Genomic DNA, 23,910 nt, shown 5'->3' on the forward strand with positions numbered 1-23,910 from the left:
TGTGAGTGGGTGCAAATATGCACCGCTATAAAAAATAGACTATAGGTACCCAGTGGACCTCCTATCCGTACTACTACCGGCCGCCATTCATTTACTCGTCGTTAAGCAGAAATAGCCGCAGCTAGAGTAACTTCAGGTGGGGTCAGCAAAAGGGTGGGTTCATCAGGACGACATGGCACTCTCACCCAAAAATAGGTTTTTCACTTTGATCAAAATCCGTTTTTTTGGCTCAGGCCATGTCGTCCTGATAGAAGCATACCAGAGAATTAACTTGAAATTACTATAGCTGTGGGTTTGTGTATGTGCCTTCTACCTTGAATGGATTTTCTTATCTGGTCTCCTAGACCTGTATGTGAAATTCCAGTTAACTGTCATTTCCACTAAGCCTGGAACTGGCTTAGTGCCTCCTGCCCCCTGTAGGGAAAGTGTCGACTTCGACAATAAGGATTCAAGGTTTGTATTTCCGTAGGAACAAAAGTGAAAACTTTAGAGCTTACCTTTTACTTACCATGGAAATCTGTATACCGATTTCAAGTTTTATGCCCTTATAGGGATTAAATAATATTCTGGCATGTTTTATTTGTATGCAACTGAGGTAGCAGTAATAAGAAGCATGTACGTTTTTGTATCTTTATTTTGCAACTAAATTATCAAATGTAGTTACAATAAAGTATGAATCTGATCCAGCATTAATACACATCAGGGTTCATATTTTCACCTGTAAGGGAAAAATATATATAATTTCATTATCGGAATAATGCCACTCAATGGAGATGCGAAACCAAATCTGTCTGACTTGCTCAGATTGTGGACATGCGTAAACACTGTGATGCAAACGTTCACTCGGCACTGGTGTTATTGGTCAGATATGCACCTATATGGAACAGTCTGTTAATCATCGTTATGATTTGCACTAGAAGGTACGTATACCCCTGCACCTGATACATTGTTAAGTCCCAAAACAGTCCACTGTTCATCACAGCACTAAACAACGGGTTGTATGACACTACAGTGAACCCTCGCTACTTCGCGGTTCGACCATCGCGGATTCACCACTTCGCGGGTTTTTCCCATTACCCATATATATATACATATCGCGGATTTTCCGGAAATTTCGAAAATACCGCAATATCTGAAGACCCCAAATACGATATTTCGTTACCTGTAATTCCATTAATACTGTAATTAGTAATATATGCTCTTACTGATTGTTCATTGCATTACATATGACATATAATTAAGCACAGAAAGAAATAAAACACGAAAAGAGAATGTGATCATACGATAATTCAGTACTGTATACAGTACGTAGTAAAATTAAATCGAACATGAAACGCAAATCAGATGCAGTCATACCATATTAGAATGGTGTAAGGCTGCTGTTGGCTACTACTGTACTGTACTACAAATGTAATGGATGTGCTTCTTTTCCATGAATCTTTTGTATGTATACGTATGTAGTACTGCATCCAATAATATTCTTTGTTGCAAAAATCACATTTCGAATAAGCGTACGAGAGAGAGATAGAGAGATAGAGAGAGAGAGAGAGAGAGACACACATCCTACAACAAAAGCGTAAAATAGCGTACGTAAAGCTATTATTATTATTGTTATTATTATTATTATTGTTGTTGTTGTTATTAAAATTATTATTGTTATTATTATTATTATTACAGTATCATTATTTATTATTATTACAGTATTATCGTTACTGTACAGTATACTGTACGCAGGGTATCTTGTACTTTGAATTGGTAACCTACGTAGCATATAAGACGGGTTGTGATTGGTTCAAGCGCTGATAGATGACGAATCAGAACCCAAGTTTTGTAATCTAGCCTGTGATTGGTGTTTTGACCGCTTCTCCAACCCGCAGCATCTCTTTCCGCGGTCACTTTGTCTCCCGCTGTATCGCTGTGTTGACGTTGTTAAGTTATTGTGAACTTTAATCTGTGCTGTGCGTGACTGTTTTAAGTTGAACTTTCTGTTAAACCCTACTGTACAATGCCTCCCAAGCCTTCTGCTTCTACTAAGGCTGGTAGTGAGCCTAAACAGCACCGAAAGATGATGACGATTGCTGAGAAGGTGACGCTTCTCGATATGTTAAAAGACAGTAGAAGTTACGCGGCCGCAGACCTCGAAGACCTGACAAAATCGGGCAGTGAAGACAGTGAAACACAGGAAGAGATCCAAGAAAATGTCGAAGAAACGGGCTTAACATTAGAACGGCTTGCCAAGCTCTGCAAGCTTGCGAATGAGATGAAAGAAATGTCGCAAGAGTGGGACGAGGATATGGTTCGTTCTGTACAATTCTGCACCAAGATTAATGAACACATGGCTCCCTACAGGATGCTCTTGCGAAAAAAGAAGCAGCGGCAGCAACTTCCGATCACAATGCCCTCGGAAGAAATTGAAGAAGTGTCTCAGGAAGAAGTTGAAGAGGTGTCCCAGGAAAAGACACCTCCGTCTGAAGAGACGTAGAATACTATTATTGGCTGCACAGTAGAAGACATCATCAGCTTCATCATCATCATTTCTACTGTGCAGCAAATTCATCGCCATCATCATTCAAGTTTTTCTTGAACTTCTTTCGTGGTGAGTACAGTAACAATCTTTATTTTTTACTTTAATATTTGTGCCTGTTTTATAGTTTAGTACTGTATGCATTAAGTTAAAGGGAAGGTTTTAAAAGTCTGAAGAGTATACATGTTGTAACCTATCATATTTTTTTTGTTTAAAATTTACATTTACGTACGTAAAACAATCTCTCTCTCTCTCTCTCTCTCTCTCTCTCTCTCTCTCTCTCTCTCTCTCTCTCTCTCTCTCTCTCTCTCTCTCTCTCTCTCTCTCTCTCTCGTAAATTGTTTTCCTGCTTTGCTACGTACAGTATGTACTGTATGATTTTATATAGATACGGTAAATAATATTTTTAATAACATATTTTGTAAATGCTTTTACTGTAAATATCATTATTTATCACTTTCATCATGCGCGTTAAATGCCTTCTTTGTTCTGAGCGTGGTTGTTTACTGAGCGTACTTTATGACGCCGTCGTTTCAGGCGGCGTCATAAAGAAAAAAATTTCATTTGGAAGTCCTAAGAAAAATTAAGTAAAATATTGGTAATAACAAAATCAACATACTGTACTGTATAATCAATATAATCGATGCAAAAACTAACCTATACATATATGTGTACACTAAATGAGTTTGTTTCTTCATTATGATCAGAGATAAACGTACTGTAAACAAAACATTGGTTGCCATTTTTTATCGTGCTTTTTAGCGTGTTTAGGAAACGCATGATATAAAATCGCCTTTAATATTTGTGCCTGTTTTAGTTTAGGGTACCGTAGTACATGCATTAAATGTTCTGTACATTAAAGGGTAGTTTGTTAACAGTACTACTGTACGTACAAGGGAAGGTTTTAAAAGTCTGAATACTGTATACATGTTAAATAAATAGGTAAATATGGTGTCAATACTTCGCGGATTTTCACCTATCGCGGCCGGGTCTGGAACCTATCTACCGCGATAAACGAGGGTTCACTGTACCCGCCGCCACCACAAAATGTTTTGTTTCATGTACTTGCTTCGCATAGTGTTTGTAGAAGACCCTGGATGATCTCCACCCAGTGTATGAGCGGAGTCTTTCAAAATCCATATGTTGAAAGAAGTTCAACGAAGAAGCAACTTTCCTCGGATCGTGACCTGTGGGTGTACTGTCAGGATCCGCTCTGCGAATAAAGTAGGTGAGCTTCGCACTCAGTTTTCTTAGGGATAGGTTTGATCCTGAGGTTTCGCCTCTGAAGAGCTGTCCTCCCTTGAAGTCTGAAGTTCTTCGAAGATAGACCTTATGACACTCTACTGGGCATAGAGAGACATTTTCCTTCAGTGGGCAGATTCTCCAAGGACCCCATCTCTTAGTGGGTAGCTCATTCTTGGCAAGAAAGGCAGGATCAGGAAAGAGATTCAGTTCTCCTGTGTCTAGGAACTGAATATGGCCTTCATTTCTGGATAAGGCCACTATTTCACTAACTCTAGCCCCTGAGGCTATTGCAAACAGAAAGATGACTCTGGGTTAGATCCTTTCCTTTAGAGTACAATCCTCATTGTTTAGGTTCGAAGCATAGTGCAAGACTTTGTCCAAAGACCACATGATGGGCTTTGGTGGGGTTGCTGGCTTGAGTCTAGTGCATGCTTTTGGGATTTTACTGAAGATTTCACTAGATAGGTCCACCTCAAAGGCGTACAGAAATGGTCTAGTCAGGGCTGACTTACACGAGTTAATCGTAGTAGAAGCCAGTCCTTGTTCGTGTAAGTATATGAAGAATGCGAGACAGATATCTATCAATATTTCTGTCGGTTTCCTTGTTTTCACAAAGGAAACCCATTTCTTCCATGATGATTCATATTGTCTCCTAGTTGAACTTGACTTATACTCTTCATTGAAGTCAACTTTATCCTTTGAGATTCCAAACTTTTTGTTTGCCGCTAGGGCGAGAAAATCATGAGATGTTTTTTATAAATTGATATAAAAGCATACATTTTTATTAACAATAGTAATCACTATTGTTTATAATAGCTTAGGATAGTAAGCTTGAAAGGAAGTAGAAAAGACACATATCTGTGTTTCCTCTCCCAGGCCATTGCTGAGACCTCCGTCAGTAATATTTGGTTTCCTTGGTAGGGAGAATACAAGGTAGAAGAAACTCTAGGAACTAGAGTTAGAGTTAGTAAGTGTCTATACTAACATTATCCACATGTAGTATATATTAATACTGATCGGTGATTTTTAGGGTCCTGATGATCAAAAAAACCATCTGGGTGTTGAGGGAGTACTCAGCCTCAACATAATATCGTGGTCCCAACAATTGACTGCGATAGGAAACACAGAGTATGTTAGAAAACGTGTACTACTGTATAGTTGTATACTGTAGTTCAGCCGGCGGCACTGCCGGGGTTAGGTTAGTACCTGGCGGCACTAACTGATAGAGAGAGAAAAAGCATTAAGGAAGGAGAGTTTCCTATTATGGTTTAACACAACAATTGGCAGTTTAGGAAGGCTATCAAGCTGCCTATTGTCTCCTTAGCAAAATGAGAGTTCCAATGGAAGGGGTAAGAATCTGTCTGATTCTGGCTTCCACCCATCCACAAAAGGCCTGTCGCCGGCTATATCGCTGGTGGCAATAATTGTGGAAGGCAGTCCAAGAGAGGGCTGAGGACTTCCCTAAGTATGTTAGGTTTCCCACCAGCAGCCGTCAGGAGCCGGCTAAATCTTCTCCCCAATAGTATTCACTTCCTGTGAAGGAAGGAAGTAAGCGGGAAGGTGGCTGAACTAACTGCTACCAGCAGGGCACCAGCCGGTAACGCAGTCAACCTAGCAAGCCGGGATGACTGTCAGAATACCGGTGAAAGAGTATTGTGACGGCTATGACGTCACTAAAGGACAGAAGGAGGAAGGGTAAGGGTCTTATAGTTCACTGAAATGAGAGGTGGCGGCAGTTATGCCGCCTACCTTCAACAGTGAGCTGAGGAAGCACGACTTCCTGTGCTGACGACATCGTCGGCGGCAGAGGAAACATGGTTCCTTTTGCTGACGACATCATCGGCGGCAAGACAAGGACACCCTGAGTTATTTACTATCTAACTCAAAGCTGGAGGTGGCAAGAACTCTGTTCTACTCGACGGCTTTGAAGAAAGACAGTGGTTGCCGCCTATAGCGGCAGCGGCACTCAGGGAGGGAGGAAGGGTTTAGCCTCTTTCTCTGAGATTGAATGTATATCGTACCTTATCCATAGATTCTAGAGAGTGTAAGTTCTCATCCGAATCAATAAGGAGCAATAGGGTGAGGCTAAACATGGGGAAATACTTTGCTAACGTATATATGAGCAAGAGTAGCCTAGCTCTGGTAGGATCCCCGGCCAAGGTTGGTACTGCCGGGGTTCCTGCCACAAACGAAAAGTAGAGTTACAAAATAGGAAGAGAAATAATATACACGTATGCAAAATCTTCACTTGTATAATTTGCCTACCTAGCTATTGTAGCTTAATACCGGGAATTGTTGCCCTACTGACTAAATAAAATGCTATAGTAACGGGCGACTGCAGTCGTAAAATGGCTGCCTCCGATTCTTGGCAATGTTTAACCAAAATACACTTAAATTATTGAAATTTATCTGTGAGAAGGGAGCTTAAAATTATACACAGGAAAGAATTAATACTCAACTTTCCAGAAGATGAAGATGCTGGAGCTTGCATGATAAATATTTCGAAAACTTGCAACCAAACACCTGGTAAACGTGGGAGAACACCTAGCTTAGAGCGCTACAAGTAAAGGAATGGCGGCCAGTAGTAGTACGGATAGGAGGTCCACCGGGTACCTAGATCGGCACCCTTTTCTTTTGCCACTCTTCCCCCTTACATCAAAGAGTTAAATCTATTCGGGGTGAAGATTGCTATGTGCCGTGTCTAAAAAATACGTCCCCTGATATTATGCGATATCCTTAATTGGATACTCGCGCCAGGAGTTAGAATCCTGGAGACCTTCGGTTTATTTCTCTGGGAGTATCACTGTAGCAAATATCCCTCAGAAGGCTACCTAAAGGAATCCTTCCATCAGGACGACATGGCCCGAGTCCAAAAATTAAAGTAGTGTATAGCTATTAAAATTAAACATGGTCAAATTCCCACAACAAATAATTCTGTTTCTAGCTCAAAGATTAAATTGGCAAGATAACATAGGATTCAGCATCCAGGGGAAAAAGCAATTACAGCTATATTGCTGCCTGAAAGTAAATTATCCTGAATTTTTTACAAAAATAATGGTTCAAATGTCATAAAAAAATTCTGGAATGGTACATAATGCCCCGAGGCCTCTTGGTTAGAAAGTATCTGAATCCTTTCTAAAAAAAAAAATCTTTAGTGTGTGCTGTTCCCTGAATAATGAGTGCAATAAAGAAAGGTTATCAAAACATAGCCAAACCAAATCTTGGGACTTGGAGTTGAAGAGTGTACTTCCCTGACTAAAGCAGAACTAAAGTAATTACTATAGCAAGATGTGGATAAAGATGAAACAATCCATACTTTTACTATATAAGTAAATCTAGTACAGTGACCACAGGCAATTAAAGACAGGAGTTTGTGCTGGCAGATATAATATCATAACCAAAGTTTGATTTTCCCCAACCTCAGCCCAAGGAATGAATAACACTACAGGAACTTGCCTATGATCACAAAGCAGAAGTGTATATCTGTGCTCTTTTATGTGTACTATTTTGATATCCAACGACTTAAAGCCTTCAACTGTACCTCCGTTCCCATCTCCATTTTGCCGTCCAACTTCTTTCAGCCTCTACTTCATAGTGCAACCGCAGGGTTCACCAGTTGCAAATTCGTCACTGATTCGCAATCCAGGTCTTAGTACCAGACCATGTGGTCCAAATTCTTTTAATCCAATTCTTAGTGCTGAGATAATAAAAGTTGCATACAATTTTTATGGCAAATAATTTCCTGAGTTCTCAAATACTATGACTCAATGAAACAAAGACTCCGTGCTTAAATGTGCAGCAACCTATAAGGATATATTTTAGATAATGTTCTATCAATAGTGCCAAATACGATTGGATAGATCAGATACAACATTGTAAAGCAAGATCCTTCAGAAGACTCAAAGTTTTCTAAAGTTTTCATCCACTCATATTGTCATACTTCTACACATAAATTTAATTTCAACAGCCATTTACTTTAGCAATTTACTGTATTTTATAATTTAGGAACTGAACCCTCAGATTAATATTATTTTGAAAAGATCATATTCTGCCCATGGATAAGCTGTAGGTATCTGGATATGATAGTATGTGAGTACTGTACAAGTACTTCTACTCTCATCAGGTCCCTCTCATATACAATGCAGTTTTAATTGCTTAGAAAGGCTTTTCACATACATTTTTGTAAATAATAAGCTATCCATTTAATAAAGATAGTTATTTACTATGTTATAAAATTGCTATCCACTGGTTGTTCTAGTTATTGCCTTGACATTGCCCCCTAGAGTTTTAGGGCTGTGTGTCACCTCTACTCCCATAGCCTCATGGAGTAAAAGCTCCGCAGACACATGCTATATGGATGACGAGAACTCTATATTCAACCAGTTTAATCAGCCCTTCAAACCATATACTTTAATGTGGAACTGTCCAACTTCCTCTGTATTTCCTGACTAATTCAACATACCTTAGAAAAGTGGGGTTTTCAACATAAAAAGAGCCAAAAACATACTTTCCTTGTACAGAACGAGGCTCGATTAGAGCAGCCACATATATCTGTATTTTTCATTGTTCCTTGAGTTATTTCTAGTCTTATTGAACTGTGGAAAAGTAAAATACATTCAATATTTTCCCTCTAGAGTTCAAATTATTTTTTGTTAAGACTTTTGCAAAGATACCATTGAAGGTTTATTTCAACAGTCTGCTTCTTTAACACATGAGTAACATTTGCTTTTTGGTGTTGTGCTTAGATGTTTCTTGCACTGGGGCAAAGTAGAAACTATAACAGAATCTTAAAGTAACTTTAATATTTTCCCAGCTTTACAAACCTGTAGTAGGGAATATGCTTTCAGCTTTAAATGTTATGACTGCTAAAATCGTTTAACGAGGTAGTAAAGCGACAGGCGGTGAGCAAGGGCAAGGAGCCCCACCCTCCCACCTGTCAAAAGTTCATCACTTATGACTTTTAAGCTCAGGACTGAGATGGGATGAATAGTTTAAAGGACTCAGGTTTGTATACATACATACATATACCAAGGCACTTCCCCCAATTTTGGGGGGGTAGCCGACATCAACAAATGAAACAAAAACAAAAAAGGGGACCTCTACTCTCTACGTTCCTCCCAGCCTAACAAGGGACTCAACCGAGTTCAGCTGGTACTGCTAGGGTGCCACAGCCCACCCTCCCCCGTTATCCACCACAGATGAAGCTTCATAATGCTGAATCCCCTACTGCTGCTACCTCCGCGGTCATCTAAGGCATCGGAGGAAGCAGCAGGGCCTACCGGAACTGCGTCACAATCGCTCGCCATTCATTCCTATTTCTAGCACGCTCTCTTGCCTCTCTCACATCTATCCTCCTATCACCCAGAGCTTCCTTCACTCCATCCATCCACCCAAACCTTGGCCTTCCTCTTGTACTTCTCCCATCAACTCTTGCATTCATCACCTTCTTTAGCAGACAGCCATTTTCCATTCTCTCAACATGGCCAAACCACCTCAACACATTCATATCCAGGTTTGTATACCTAGGAAAAATAGAATTTATTGTACTTTAAAAATTTGTTATTTTTTTCCAACGCGTATAAAAACTTCCTCGGGAGACTTAGCGATTGATAGGTCAGAAGTCCCTCTAGAATTAAACTGGTTGGCTCTTTAACTTAATAAAATGCTTGCAGTGCTAGAAAGACTTCTAGCCTACCAGTACGTTGATGAGTAGATGCTTCTTTTTACCACACCCCTGAGAAAACCAGGTCATTCAGGCGAGTGCCCTGCCTCGCTTTTGACATATCTAAGCACAGTTGCATGTCTGGAGGCAGAGTAGAGTGGGACCTCCCTGTGACGGCGGTTCCCTCGTTTAGCCAACAGGCAAGATTGTCCCATGGCTTCTGTTCGACTGGCACTGGAAAGGATGGAAGATCCTTGGTGACTGACCAGTGATTCTTCAAACACCACTGAATAGGTATATGGCAGATGCATGCGTGTGAGGAACAAGCCAGGGCTATAAACGCAGAAGCGGCGGTTTCAGACACACTCAATGAGCAGAATGAAAAAGCAAAGCTCTCTTCTTTTGTACTGTTATCCCTACATTGAGGGGCTGGTTGCCTTCTATCAAAGGCTTCCTCTTCCACCAAACATCTTCTCTCCATATCATCCTTCACTTTATCTTGCCATCTAATTCTTTGTCTTCCTTTCAGTCTCACCCCCTAACAGGTTCCTCCCAAGCCTTCCTCACACCCTCCCCACCATCCATCCTCAACATGTGCACACACTATCTCACTCATGACACTTATCACCTGTAATCTTTAATACGTCTGCCATTCTTCTTATTTCATCATTTTTTATTCTTTCAAGCAGTGATATTCCCATAATCCACCAAAGGATTCTCATATCTGTTCCCTCAAGCTTTGCTTCCTCCCCCTCAAAGCATACATCTGTCATTGCACAAGAGCCTACAACTTACTGCACATGGGAATGATTGCGAATAATCATGCCCTTAGCAAGAAGCACAGAAGATGTGAATCTACAGCTGGTTTAACAAAAATGGTATGTAAAATACACCCTCTTCCTGCACATATAAATCTCTTACTTCACAATCACAGCAATCAACAGTCAGCATTCACTTCCTGGAGGAAAAAGGAAATTAAAAGTTAGATTAAGGGCACAACCAAACGTCTGTACTCATTGCAGCCAAACACATAAGTGAAGAGCTTTTGACTGGTAGGCAGGTGCTCCTCGCCCTTGCTCACCTCCTGTCATTAACTACAGTACCTTGTTAACTATTTCAACAGCCGTTACAGCTGATGCTGAAAACATATTCCCTACTTAAAGGACGAAAGGTTTGTATATGTGTTGGAAGGAATTCAATAACTGTCCTCTTGAGCTCAGAAAGTGATTTTACTTAGGAAGGTTTTTGTTTTTCATCAACCAGGTATTATAAATGCTTAAAAAATATTTTGGGTCTTTAAATTTTCATTAAACTGGTTACATTACTGTGACCTCCAAATCGCAGTATAGCTCTAAATTTTAATGGGATGCTGTGTAAACCATTATCATTGACAGATATTTACTTTCTTTAATGACAGACTTTTGAACTAAAGTTACTACAGGCAATATTTTTGGACATTTTAACTTGACTCATCTTTGCACAAAAACTATACAAGATTGGACTCTACAACATTATTGTACAGTATAACTAAATAAATTTCCTTTCCATTGATATATTATGTTAGATGCTTTTTCAAACTTCCCTATGCATAAATAATAAATAAAACAGAAAAACTGTTAATAACAGGACAAAATACGTTCAATGGCACCGAAGGGAGTGGAAAAATCAAGACGTAAAATATAAAATATGTCCAATGGCGTTCAAAGGACTACTAGTGTAGAGAATCGTGTATGCAATATTAAATACAGTATTAGCTTTTACAAAGCCAAATAATGTTCCTTCAGCCATAATGTTACTACTGTATATCCACTCCACTAGGTGTTCAGAATTATAAGTTTACACAAGTGAAATATCAAAACAATTGGATTTACTTACTTCATAAGGCACATCAGCACTAAATGGAAGAAGTACTGTTGCTGCTTTTTCTTTTCCATAATTAGTGAAGAAGTAATGACCAGAGAAGTACTGCAAAGCATAGAGCCACTGGTCTCTTCTTGGGGTAACACTACTACCATTAGGATTACCAGGTACAATGAACAGCAACTTATCGGCAATATTCATGTGTTCACTAGTCCAAGTGTTTGGATTCTGAAAGTGGAAAATATTCTTTCATGTTATCTGTATAACAATAAGAAACTTATTTCTCTTTATGAAACAAAATTATTGTAGTCTTTTCATACAAACCATCTATTATTTATGCCCACATTCATGGCCTTAAAATGTTCCCATATACTTTTGTCTAAGTAGTAGAGGAAAATTATTAGTAACACAGAACATAAACCACCAGGAGCCTTGCATATCTGTTAATTGCCTTTTTCTCTCGTCTGGATAAAAGGTCACGAGACCTTCAAGTGCTGGAAGAGAGAAATAATTACATAACAGATGGGTTCGTATGAAAAACCTAATAAAAAATGTTACATCACAACATTCAGTAATTAGATACAGTATGCCAAGCAATTCTGGCTGATGTTCTAAGTGACAGGAGTAATTATGATGCCCTAATCTCTTTTTTTTTTTTTCTTTTATGAGAACTGGTATTTATGGTATTTATCTATCATTAATTCAATAATTCCAATACAATTTTAACCTTTCAAAAAACCACCATTCATCCATCCTTTCTAGTAATGTTTAAACATTAATTTGCCATTTTACTAGCTATCAAATTAGAGTCTGTAACTTTGGTACCTATTAACAACTTACATGGGTTACCACCTAACCAATCTTCTATCTTATGATGCTGCTATATTTGATTAAAACAGGCTTATTCTTATCTTCCAAACATTTTGCCTCATTATTAATACCATTAATTATTATCATTATTATTACTAACCAAGGAAGATCTCAAAGAAAATCTCAACCCCTCAATTAAGGTGTTTGCTACAATTGATCTTTGACATTTTTATCTTTCTATATAAGTTTATGTGGGTTTCAAATAATTAAAAGTCATATATTGATACCATCATAATACAGGAGATATTAAGGGAAAAATTTGATTGATATACTTGAAGCTCAGGAAGATCTATTTCTGCCCATATATGAATTCAGTGTCTTTGAAGTAGAAGCTATCATTATAAAACTCAAGAGATGGAAAGCCCTGGATACGATGAAATAACTGCTAAGATGATATCGCCCAAAAATGAAGTGACTCCTAGAATACTTACAAGATTATTTTGTAGAATGTGGTGTGAAGAGGCAAAACCTGATGAATGGGAATTAGGAGTGTTGGTGAAAATGGCAAAACAGGAGATCTGGCTGATTGCAATAATTACTGAGGCGTTAAACTTGCGTCAGTTGTCATGAAAATATATAGTATACTTATTCTAAAGAGAGTAGAGAGAAAGATTAATGAAGAGCCGAGAGATGAACAAGCAGGCTTTTAGAAAAGGTAGAAGTTTTGCGGACCAAATTTTCACTTTAAGACATGTCGTACAACAATGTGTAGAATATAGAAATCCACTTTTGATGGCATTTGTGGACTATGAAAAAACCTTTGTAGTATGCACCAGCCAATTTTGTGTTGAGTCCTGCATTATTAAGGAGTTCCCCTCAAATATGTAAATTTGATTAAGTCTGTTCATGAGCATAGCAAGTGCAAAGTTAATGTTAGTAGAGTCCTATCAAAGGAATTTCCAGTGAACAGTGGAGTACTTCCAGGGAATGTGTTGTCACCTATGTTGTTTGTCCTCCTCATGGATTCTGTATTGCACAGAATAGTTGGAGATGGTGGAAAATGATTTGACTGGATTGGTAACAGGAAATAAGGAAATAAGCTGACCTAGAGTATACTGATGACACTGTCCTTATTAGCAGAACACCACAGGACTTGCAAAGAATCACATTAGGTTGGGCTGAAGATAAAGAGAAGAAAGACAGAGATGATGAGAATGGAATATGCAGTGGAAGATGAAATATCATTGGAAGGAGAAAGGATTAATGATGTGGAATCATTTAAATATTTAGGAACTATGATCTTTAATACAGGATCTTCAGAATTTGAGTTTAATGAAAGATTGAAAAAAAACAGATCAGGCTAATATATGTTTAGTGAGATCAGTGTTACTGTATGCACATGAGTCGTGGTATAATAATGAAACAATATCCAACAGATTTTGTACATTTGAGAACAAAACTGCCAGAAGAATATTGGGAGTTAAATAGCAGGACAGGATTAGAAATGAAACTATAAGAGGGATTACTCCAGTGCCATATGTGGATGAGATGGTGAGGGGTAGGTGGAGATGCTTTGGGCATGCTCTTTGCACTCCCCAAGAGAGATTAGTTCACTAAACTTTCAACTGGGCTCCACAAGGCACTAGAAGAGTTGGAAAACACAGCCCCTACATGGCTGAGGGCTATAAAGCATGAAGTAGGAGACGATGAATGGGGAAGTATTGTTCTGAAAGCTCAGGATAGAGACAACTGGCAAAATCTAACCGAGAACCTTTGCGTCAATATGCGGGGGAGGAGATGATGATGATCATAATACAACTCAAAGGTAGAAGTTATATTTGAGAAGCCACTTTCTTGTTGCAAAACCTTATGAATTATATGGTCAAGACCAAATGTAAGGATCAGATACTAAGTGCTAAAAGGAAATAAAACAAGAGGCTCATATTTAATTATTTAGCATAGAAAATTAAATCTTTACCTGGCTTCCTACATCCGAATCTATAACATATGGATGAACATAACATCTTCCTTTTAAGAAATTTGCAAATGTTTCCACCAAATCCAAGCATAAGTTGTTCTCTGGTAAATACAGTAGTAATACAGATGGTGGGTTGTATTTTATAGATGTTATCAGATCTGAAATGTGAAGAAAAAACAATTTATAGATTACAGTATAATAAAACATGTCAAGACTCTTGAAAGTATCAATTCTCAACCATGCCAACTGTTGGGATCAGTACTTGAATTCCTCTTCACTAGAATTAGGAAAAGCCTTATACAAGGGAATAGATGTGCTTTTCATGAATAGAAAATCGAACTAAAAACATAATATGGTGAACTTCTCATAGAAACTTAGTTTACCTCCATGAAAGGCTAAAATACTCAAAATGGGAAATTTTCCTCTTTTCAGAGAAAAAAAATGGAATAAAAATGCTATTTTTACAAGAGACCTTATTTATCCAAATTTGTGTACCATAGACCACCAGTCACACCTTTCAACGTGTCACAAATTTCTTGGAAATGACAGCTGTTTGTTTAGACCTAATAAATAGTATGATGCTCAGAAATATAGAAAAAGCTAGGCAGGATGACATGTGAGCCCTTTTGATTTAGTGGTCACAAACTTGGGAATGCCTAGAAACATAATCAGATAAGGTTTCATGGAGTGCCCAAGACAGGAAAAGGGAAAAAATCTGTTCATATCTAATCTCATAAATGTAAAGTGCTGACAAAGAGTTTTATGGTCATGTAAAGGCCTGGCAAAAATATTATCCAAATGTAGTTAAAACAATATCACTATGACACCTAAAACTGTAAAGACATTACAGTGTTCATTGAGGCTTATGTCTATTCTTTAGTTGAAACTACTCCTTCCAGTCCTTGGGATACTCATCCTTGTTCCTTAACGACAGTATCTCCTTCTAACCCATAATTTGACTGCTCATGTTCTTCAACAATCTGATAAAAAGGGTGTTTTGCATACACTTATATCTCCTTTTTACTTATACTTCATTCTTTTTTTTTTAAATCTGCTAAATATTGCTGTGCATACTGTAAATGCTTTGTATTTCAAAGTTTTCTAATACTATGAGGAAGTCTCAATGCTCCTGTTCCTTTAGCTCTTCACCTCTCTAAACTATACATGTCAAGGCATTTGCCGCCGATTGTTTCCTGCACGATTCCTTAAGGAGCTTGTGAACATACTTCTGTGTTGTGCTCTAATTTGTTATATACCTTGTTGCTCTAATTTCTACGACTACCATAGTGGTCCTTAGAATTTCTTTTTTAAAGCATTTAAAAAAAAATTCACTGAATTAATCAACTTGAATGAAACTATTAGTTGGAATTACCCAAATTTCTTCCATACAATATGATCTACAGAAAACCTTTCCTATCAGAGTATTTTCTGTTTTCGTCATATCTTTTAAGGAACTGTACTGTCTGGCTTAAGGCTTTGCTAACCACACTTCATGGTTATGGCCCTACTCCCACACTCACTCTTAAACTTATTTCTATCCGTTTTTAAAAATAAGTCACAACTGTTATAGATTACTAAATATCAACTCCATTCCCCATCTCTAGTGATGTTCCTCATTTTTATGTTCTCTTACCTATTATTTTCTGCCTCTTTATTAGTGACATCCTTCAGTTTTCCTTATTAGTTCTTACTCATGCTTTTGCTAATGATTTGTCTCTCCATATTTTTATACACTCACCCACTAGCCATCTTTTGCTGTTTGCACTTGGACTGGTATTTCATCATATATTAACCCTGTTTTAAGGCAGCTTCCACATATTTGTCTTATCTCTTATAAAAATTTCATGTTTCTCCGTGATTAAGATATAATAAAGCTTCTCACTTACAGAATATCATAATTTTGTCAGTTGGTGTCAATACTGTAATTTTTTTAAAAATTGAACTTGAATTAAACTCTAAATTTAAACATAACTTAACATTACAGTACTAGATAGAGAACATAGAAATATATAAAATTTAATTCTATTTACAAAGTACAGTGGGTAATTGTTCTATTAACCTAATTTACCAAATATATTTGGCATTATTTTGTAAAAATAAATTTGAGATTTTTCATGGGGAAAACATTAAAAGAACATAAGTCTAGGGATACCAAAGACATGCAAGACTTTCCAAAATAAAGAAAATAATTAACAACTTACTTTTGTTTGCCTTGGTTCTGTGATGAAGGGTGATAGCATAAGCAAATACAAACATCACAAATAATACAAAAGAAACACTTATCCACAGTCCTGCTTGGCTTCTTTTAATCACTGTAAAAGGAAGCATTTTTAAGAAAAATCTTAAACATATTTATTAAATATATAAATAGTGATATTTATTGAATATATAAATAGTGCCTAATGTAAACAGGAGGAGTTCAAAAAGTTTACAAATAGTCTGTTAGTATCATGGGAAATATTTAATTACTCGTATCTTACTGTTCCTTCTCGTCACAAACATAAATTTATACAGAAGAATTCTGCATTAAACATCAAGTAAATTGCATAAAAAATATTATGAATTGCTACATTTCAGACACCAAATAAAATTGCTAAGATTTCAAATAAAAATACTTAAGTATTTTCAAGTTTCGCATAAAATAAATTCATAGGATTTCAGAGCCATTCCAATGCATCTTCACAAAAACCTTGTAACTTTACTTCCCACATGCCTTAAGCTACCACTGAGACTATTGTTCTAGGGGCAGCAATGGTGGTTGCTGATATAATGGTCTTGTATGTGGGTACCACCACTGCCTGCAGTGAGCGATTACTGTATGATTGATATGATCAAACAAATTTTGTGATGATATCAATACCAAATTGTGGATAAGCTAATAATGTTTTGGAGAGAGCTCCAAAGGCATTTTTGGTTTGTTGTAAAAGAATGTACATTTAGTAATAATAATACTAACAATACTATACACTAACACATCTTTAACACAATACTGTAATAAAAATAATACTAAAATATTTGCACTGAATCCCATAAGACGTATTCTCTGTTCAAGTTTCCTTACTCCATTCATTGCCATCGAATAATCTGGCATTCTTCATTTTATTTTATTAACTTATATAAGAATTTTGCAAAATATGTAAAACTACTGTATATATCAATGGAAAGTGCAAAGAAGATATATTGAGAAATACAATAATTTTCTTTACACTCCTAGTGCTAAAAGTTTTTGAACTAAGTCATATGAGCCAAGTCAGATGTTTACTGGAAACAAAAAAAATATGAATGTAACTTTAACATTCATACTCATTCCATCAATTTCTTTGCATACTTGAAGGATCAATCGCAAGTTTTATATTGATATCCTAATTGGGTGATGATTGAGATTGAAGGATCAATCGCAAGTTTTATATTGCAATCCTAATTGGATGATGATTTGGATTGAAGGATCAATCGCAAGTTTCATATTGCAATCCTAATTGGATGATGATTGAGATTGTAGGATCAATTGCAAGTTTTATTTTGTAGTCCTAATTGGATGATTGAGATTGAAGGATCAATCGCAAATTTTAAATTGCAATGCTAATTGGATGATGAATGAGATTGAAGGATCAATCACAAGTTTTATATTGCAATCCTAATTGGATAATGAATGAGATTGAAGGAGCAATTGCAAGTTTCATATTGCAGTCCTAATTGGATGATGATTGAGATTGAAGGATCAATCGCAAGTTTCATATTTCAATCCTAATTGGATGACTATTCAAATGATGGAAAGAATATTATTAATGAATAAGGGACCTGGTTTGGAAGTCAGGGTTCAATTCTATTGCAGACAATTCAGAATTTTTATCTGGTGTTCGACTGGCAGGGTTTGATTCTGGAGCAATATTCGAGACAAAATCCCGAGATATTTATATAATCTTTTTTTTCCTACGTAGAAGGCCCTGTAGCAGCCAAGGCCATAGACAGTGTCACTAATTAATGTAATAAATTTATCCTTTATATGAACACTTCAGACTTATGATTTAGTTTAGAAATTAAAGTCATGAACAAAATAATAATGCTTACCAAAAACTGGAGATAGAGATATAAAGCAACCATGTCCTGAGGAATCATCTGTGCAGTTGGGTGAAACTATCTGGACACTTACTATGTATGTTGCAGGATTACTCCAAGATGGTAACAAAGGTGTTATCTGCTTTGTACCATCAAATGTAGTTGCATTACTATTGGAAAAAAAAAAAACTTAAATGAGCTTCAACAACACAAAAGAAGGAAAATTTTAACATTATGTTTAGCTCCAACAACAAATTGAAACAATGTACAGTACTACAGTACAATAACTGTGACATGAAAACCAAAACACTAATTTTTGTAAACCTTAAGTTATTTTAGATGAAATTGAATGTAGGTACTTGATTGAACTTTCTAATGTTATTATGAAATAATGAAAATAGACTGCATTATGGCATATGAGATATCTCAAGATACAATATTAGCACTAAAAACCAAGGATACATTATCTTACATTTCAGGGTCTTTTATCAAAATAGATGCTAGTGTTGAACGCTCAGAACAATTTAAGTTATCCTGAAGGCACTTCATCAAAGTAATGTTGTAAGAAATGTTTGCATTACTGAATGGAGCAAGTTGCACTGTCAGTGGTAAGTTCACGGAGCGATGAACATGATCAAGATGAAGAAAGAAAAAGACCTGCCAATCTTTTAACGTGGTATTAACAGGATCTGAAAGTCAAACAAAGAGGTCAGACTGGCACTGCATACCAATTAAAATCACAAACTTTAAGTTATTTGTATTTTTTCTACCTATACAAACCTGAGTCTTTTTAATAGGCGTAAACAACAGCCACACTGACTGGGCTGGGTAAACAAAAAACATCGTGTGTGGGAGGCCAGCAAGAGTTTAGGAGAGAAGAGGGCTGATTCCTCATTCTTGACGCACAAGCTATTGGGTTTGCGGGTGGTGAGGTTGGCAGTAAACCTCGAAGGCCTCAGGTTTGTATAGTTAGGAAAAATTAGGAGGGGGTAAAGCCTACCAGAGCTGACCGTGAAAAACCTCTAGGACTAGCCCACTCTCGTGGCATCAATTCTTGGTCCTATTGGAGGGAAGTGAGAACTAGTTGTATCTCTAGACAGGCTAGCTATCCCTGCGAGGGAAGAATCCTTGAAATTGGAAGGTGTCATCCTTCTGGGATGATCAAAGTAGTGGGTTCATTCAATCTAACCTACTCACTTAACACTTACCTGGTATGCTTCTTCATACCTGGGTGAAAACACTTACCTGGTATGCTTCTTCATACCTGGGTGAAAATGGGAAGAAAAATCATGTATTAACCATTCATACACTTTCACACTCTGTCCTGGTTTAGATGCCACCTGAACAAGGACTTAAAGTACTTGTTGGGTGGCTACAACTGACAAAGAGAAAGTGTCCATAGACGTATGTGCGTGTCATGAAGATTGTTTGTCTTTTCCATATCCGTGCCTTCAGTAGCTGCCCCACTGAGACGTTCTTCTAAGGCCATTATTGCCACCACCCCTCATACTTCGTTAGCCTTAATAGTGCTAGGGGTAACGCTACTCCTAATCTTGTACAATACTACACCGCAACCAAAAGAAGGTGGTGTTCCAACAGGTCTTTTTTAGCCCACCTGTTACCACAAACAGGTTCTGAATGAACAGTTTGCATCTTGCCATCTGATCAGATACTTCCTGGTTGTTCAGGTACTTCCTGGTGGCCCTGATGGGACAAAACTGAAAGATCTTCTGGAGCATCAGATATTGTCATCAAAGAGGAGATGGAGAAAGACTTGAACCATTTGCCATGAATTGCAGGTTCCTGAGTCTTAGCTACCCTAATTCCGGCCTTAACTTGAAAGTCATCTCTTTTCACCCCTTCGATTGGGAAACTAGTAGTAGATACTGTGAATCTCACTGACTCTCTTGGCCAGTGCCAGGAGAAAAATTACTTTGAGAGTTAGGTCCTTGTCCAAAGCTTCCCGAAATGTTCGAACGGGGCCTTTTTGAAGGAAGACAGAACTTTCCTGGTGTCCCAATGGCCTACCGTCGCCCAGTAGCCATTTACCGCTGGCACTGACAAATGTTCATCCATTCAGAGAGAGACCATGAACCACACACAGGAGACTGCCCACTTTGCCTGAAAGACTGTTGTGGAGTATTTCCTAAGGTATCCCAACATCTCTCTCGTAGCTCTCCTTGAAAATCCCTTCTTTCTGAGGAGGACCTATATAGTCTCCAATGGATATTCTAGTAATGGGGATTCGGAAACTTGTTTGAAATAGTCCCAAAACTTTTATCATCCACTGAACGTCTCAGCTCATGGGAAACACAATGATACCCGAGGTGTTTAATGCTTTATAATAATATATTAGGAACATTTTCAACTTGGCAAAAAAATTGGTCTGAGAGATGTAAATAAGATAGCCTACCCTTTTGGAAACAGACTGATACTTAGTGCCAAACATTTAAAGCTTCCTAGGATTAAAGTTTAAGCTATTTCCAATCATGATAGTTTTCTATTTCAATGCAAAGGGCAATACATAAAACAGTATACAGTACATAAATTTTTTGCTGTTTTTATTTAGCATTGAATGATAATTAAAAGTGATAAGATTGTAATATTTATCAATACTTTTTATAGTATTACTAATAAATGGAGAGAAAAAAATCAAAGTTGAAGTATACCTTGTACAGTGAGGTGAAGCTTTGAAACTACTGTAATCCTTAATAGTACAGTACATGTATTGTCCCAATAAAATATCTTTTGTTACAAAAAAACTGTTTATGATGGTACAAACTAACTTACCAAATCATTACAAACTAACTTACCAAATCGTTCTTTCTCAGGAACTCTGAAGGCATACTTTCCACCAATTCCTTCACTTGTTATGATAGACAAATCAAAACTGCGATTTGAATAGCCTGGCATATCAAAGAAAGGGCAGTCCCACATCAAATTATCCATCAGAGGAAGACTAACATTTGTAAGAGAAAATTTTCGACAGAGAACTCTAGTTCTATTATCATGAGCTTGGTACTGGAATTTGGCACCTGAAATATGATTAATAAAGGTTTTAGTTAATATTATTAAAAGAAACATACTGTATTCCAAAATATTGAAAATTAATGGCAAATGACATTATTAAATTCTGTCAATCAAGGAATTGTGTGCTAGACTTCATATAAAATTAGCAATACATACTATCCTTACCTCCTCACCTTCAATCATCATCATCATCATTGTTTTTATTATCTTTTCCCTTTATGTGGTTACACACGAAATATGATACCAATTTTTTCTTAATATTTAGTGTACCTGTACTTCATCCGTGAATTATCATCATTTTTTATTATTTACTGGACCTTCTTGCTGAATCCTTATTTACAACTTTTCCTCATATACCTTTTCATAATGTTTCAAAAACATCTACATCTATCTTAGCATTACGTATACATGAAATCAGTTTTTCAAAATTTCCTCCATGATCTTCGTCCTCCCATATAAGATACAGTAGTGCCTTGTTTTACAAGTAACTTTGAATATAAGCAAATCGGGATACAGTACAAGCATACAAATCCAAATTGGTTTGTATGCATCTATCAGTCTACAGGCAAATATTTAAAAGGTTTATAGATTCTGAGTCTTACATGCTGCAGCACGTGTTCAATTATAACAAGACCAGTTTTTTTTTTTAGAAGATGCCCGGGAGGATCAGTACAGTATAAGAAAAGGCAATTCCTGGTTACAAAAGCATGAAAAACCTAACCTTGATGTTCTGTGCCAAAACCCATGGAGACTGCACAAATATCTAGGATATCACTCAGAGGATCTACGAGCCTTTAAGAAGTACAAGGGGCAGAAGTAGCTGAACATTATGTAGAGGTCAAACAACCAAACTTAGGTGCCCGACTCGCATTTTGTTTGTGGAATGGGTCAATGAGGTCCTGAGGTTAAAAAGTAACTCATAGAGACAAACTTCCCACTCCATGCCTTGTTGCTTATAGACCATCTCCTGCCCATCTTCCAGAATTGAGAGTCGACCTAATGAAAAGTTTAAATTCATGAGAATCAAGTTCCTGCTGCCCAACACCACTCCAATACTCCAACCCATGGATCAGCAGATGATCTCAAACATCAAGAAGCTGTACACAAAAGAAATGTTCAAGCAATACTTCAAAGTCACTGAAGGGACCAACTTTCACCCTTCGAGAGCTTTGAAAAAAACATTTCCACACTGTCAGCTGCCTTAAAATGATTGACAAATCCTGGAAAAAGGTCACTAACCGAATCCTCAATTCTGCGTGGAGGAAATTGTGACCTGAATATGCTTCTCAACACGTTTTTGAGAGATTCGAACCGATCCAGATAGCAGTTCTAGATGAAATTGAATCCTTGGGCAAGACAGTTAGGTTAGAGGTGGACAAAGACGATATCAATGATTTTCTTGCGGAACGTAGCGACCAGCTAATGACCGAGGAGCTGGTGAAGTTGCATTAGGAGCAACAACCAGAGATTGTGGAGGTTTCATCTGAGGAGGGACAGTGACAACCCTCTTGATTCAAGTGAAATAAGGTAGAGCAAGCAGTAAATCTATTTACAGATAATGCAATATTGCTTTTTCATGCAATTTAAAAGCAAAGGCAAAAGCAATTGTTTAAATGGGTTCCTTGTGAAACTTTAGTATGAGCATAAAAAAGGACAGTGTCCAAAAATCGTAAATCAAGGGATTCAGTTAGAGACAGTGAATGTCGTTCACGCCAGCCATGGCTCTCCTTAAATTTAAGTGCGAGTTAATCTGTCAATTTTTAAATTTTTATTTTGAATTATTAATCTGTATTCATTCATGAGGTTAGGGGTTATAAATTGTTCAATAATTTTCCATTAAACTCCTTGAGTTTATATATGGAGTTTATACATGTATTTATAGACGTGTCGAACACATCAAGTGAATTTCTTTTATTTACTATAGGAAAAATTGTTTTAGTTTGTAAGCTTCTTAGTCTGAAAACTTGCTCCCATAATGAAATTAACTCGTAAAGTGAGGAACTACTTTATAGTACACAGGTGAAGCAAATGTTGGACCATGACATTGCTGAATTCCTCTCATTACAAAGGATAACAACACTTGGCAATCTTCTAACAGTACTGGAAGACTAATTACGTTAAAACTTATGAAATATTCATGATAATACTGTATTGAATTACAAAATACAAAAGTCTAAATGTACTTATACTATACAATACAATACAGTATAGTAAATTGATATTGAAGAATAAGTAGACTTTAGCTAATGGAATGATGATCCCACTACTGTACTTCATTTCTATCAACTATAACAGACAAATCATAATGCCAATGTTAAGTGATCACTAGACTACCTACAAACTAGAAATAAAATGTTCTGTCAGCTATATACCAAAAACTATAACTTAAATCAACCCATTAAAATTAGAAGTAAGATTTCTTTGGTCACCCTAAGGCCCAAGAAAATATTATCAGGGAACCAAATTCTCTACCTACCAACTCTCATCATGTCATAAGTTCCTATTACTATTGTCTTAGGTAACAAGGTTAACATCACATGTAGAAGGTGTATCGAAATACAGTACCATTACTGTAAAAGCACAGATTTTATCATACAGTAGTTCATTAGGAAATAATCATAATTCCATTAATATGCAGTAATGTATGAATATGACAAATTCGTAGATAATTTGTATTTTCCCTAACTATACAAACCTTAGCTATTTAATAGGGGTATTACTTTCGGTGTAGCTAAAATGACGAGC

General features: G+C 37.0%; 1 protein-coding gene across 2 annotated transcripts in view; it reads right to left on the reverse strand.

Annotated features, from left to right (window-relative positions):
- The window catches only part of LOC137654492 (uncharacterized), an 81,211-nt gene that overhangs the window by 11,146 nt on the left and 46,155 nt on the right, over positions 1–23,910 (reverse strand). For both annotated transcript variants that reach the window (XM_068388160.1, XM_068388159.1), the window contains exons 4-9: positions 20,949–21,170; positions 18,608–18,824; positions 18,148–18,305; positions 16,281–16,391; positions 14,080–14,237; positions 11,307–11,519 (exon numbers count right to left, since the gene is read on the reverse strand). In XM_068388160.1, the coding sequence (XP_068244261.1) occupies positions 11,307–11,519; positions 14,080–14,237; positions 16,281–16,391; positions 18,148–18,305; positions 18,608–18,824; positions 20,949–21,170 (1,079 nt within the window). The remainder of the gene's footprint in view (positions 1–11,306; positions 11,520–14,079; positions 14,238–16,280; positions 16,392–18,147; positions 18,306–18,607; positions 18,825–20,948; positions 21,171–23,910) is intronic.

Source organism: Palaemon carinicauda, chromosome 15 (assembly GCF_036898095.1).
Source record: "Palaemon carinicauda isolate YSFRI2023 chromosome 15, ASM3689809v2, whole genome shotgun sequence".
Taxonomy (NCBI): Eukaryota; Metazoa; Arthropoda; class Malacostraca; order Decapoda; family Palaemonidae; genus Palaemon; species Palaemon carinicauda.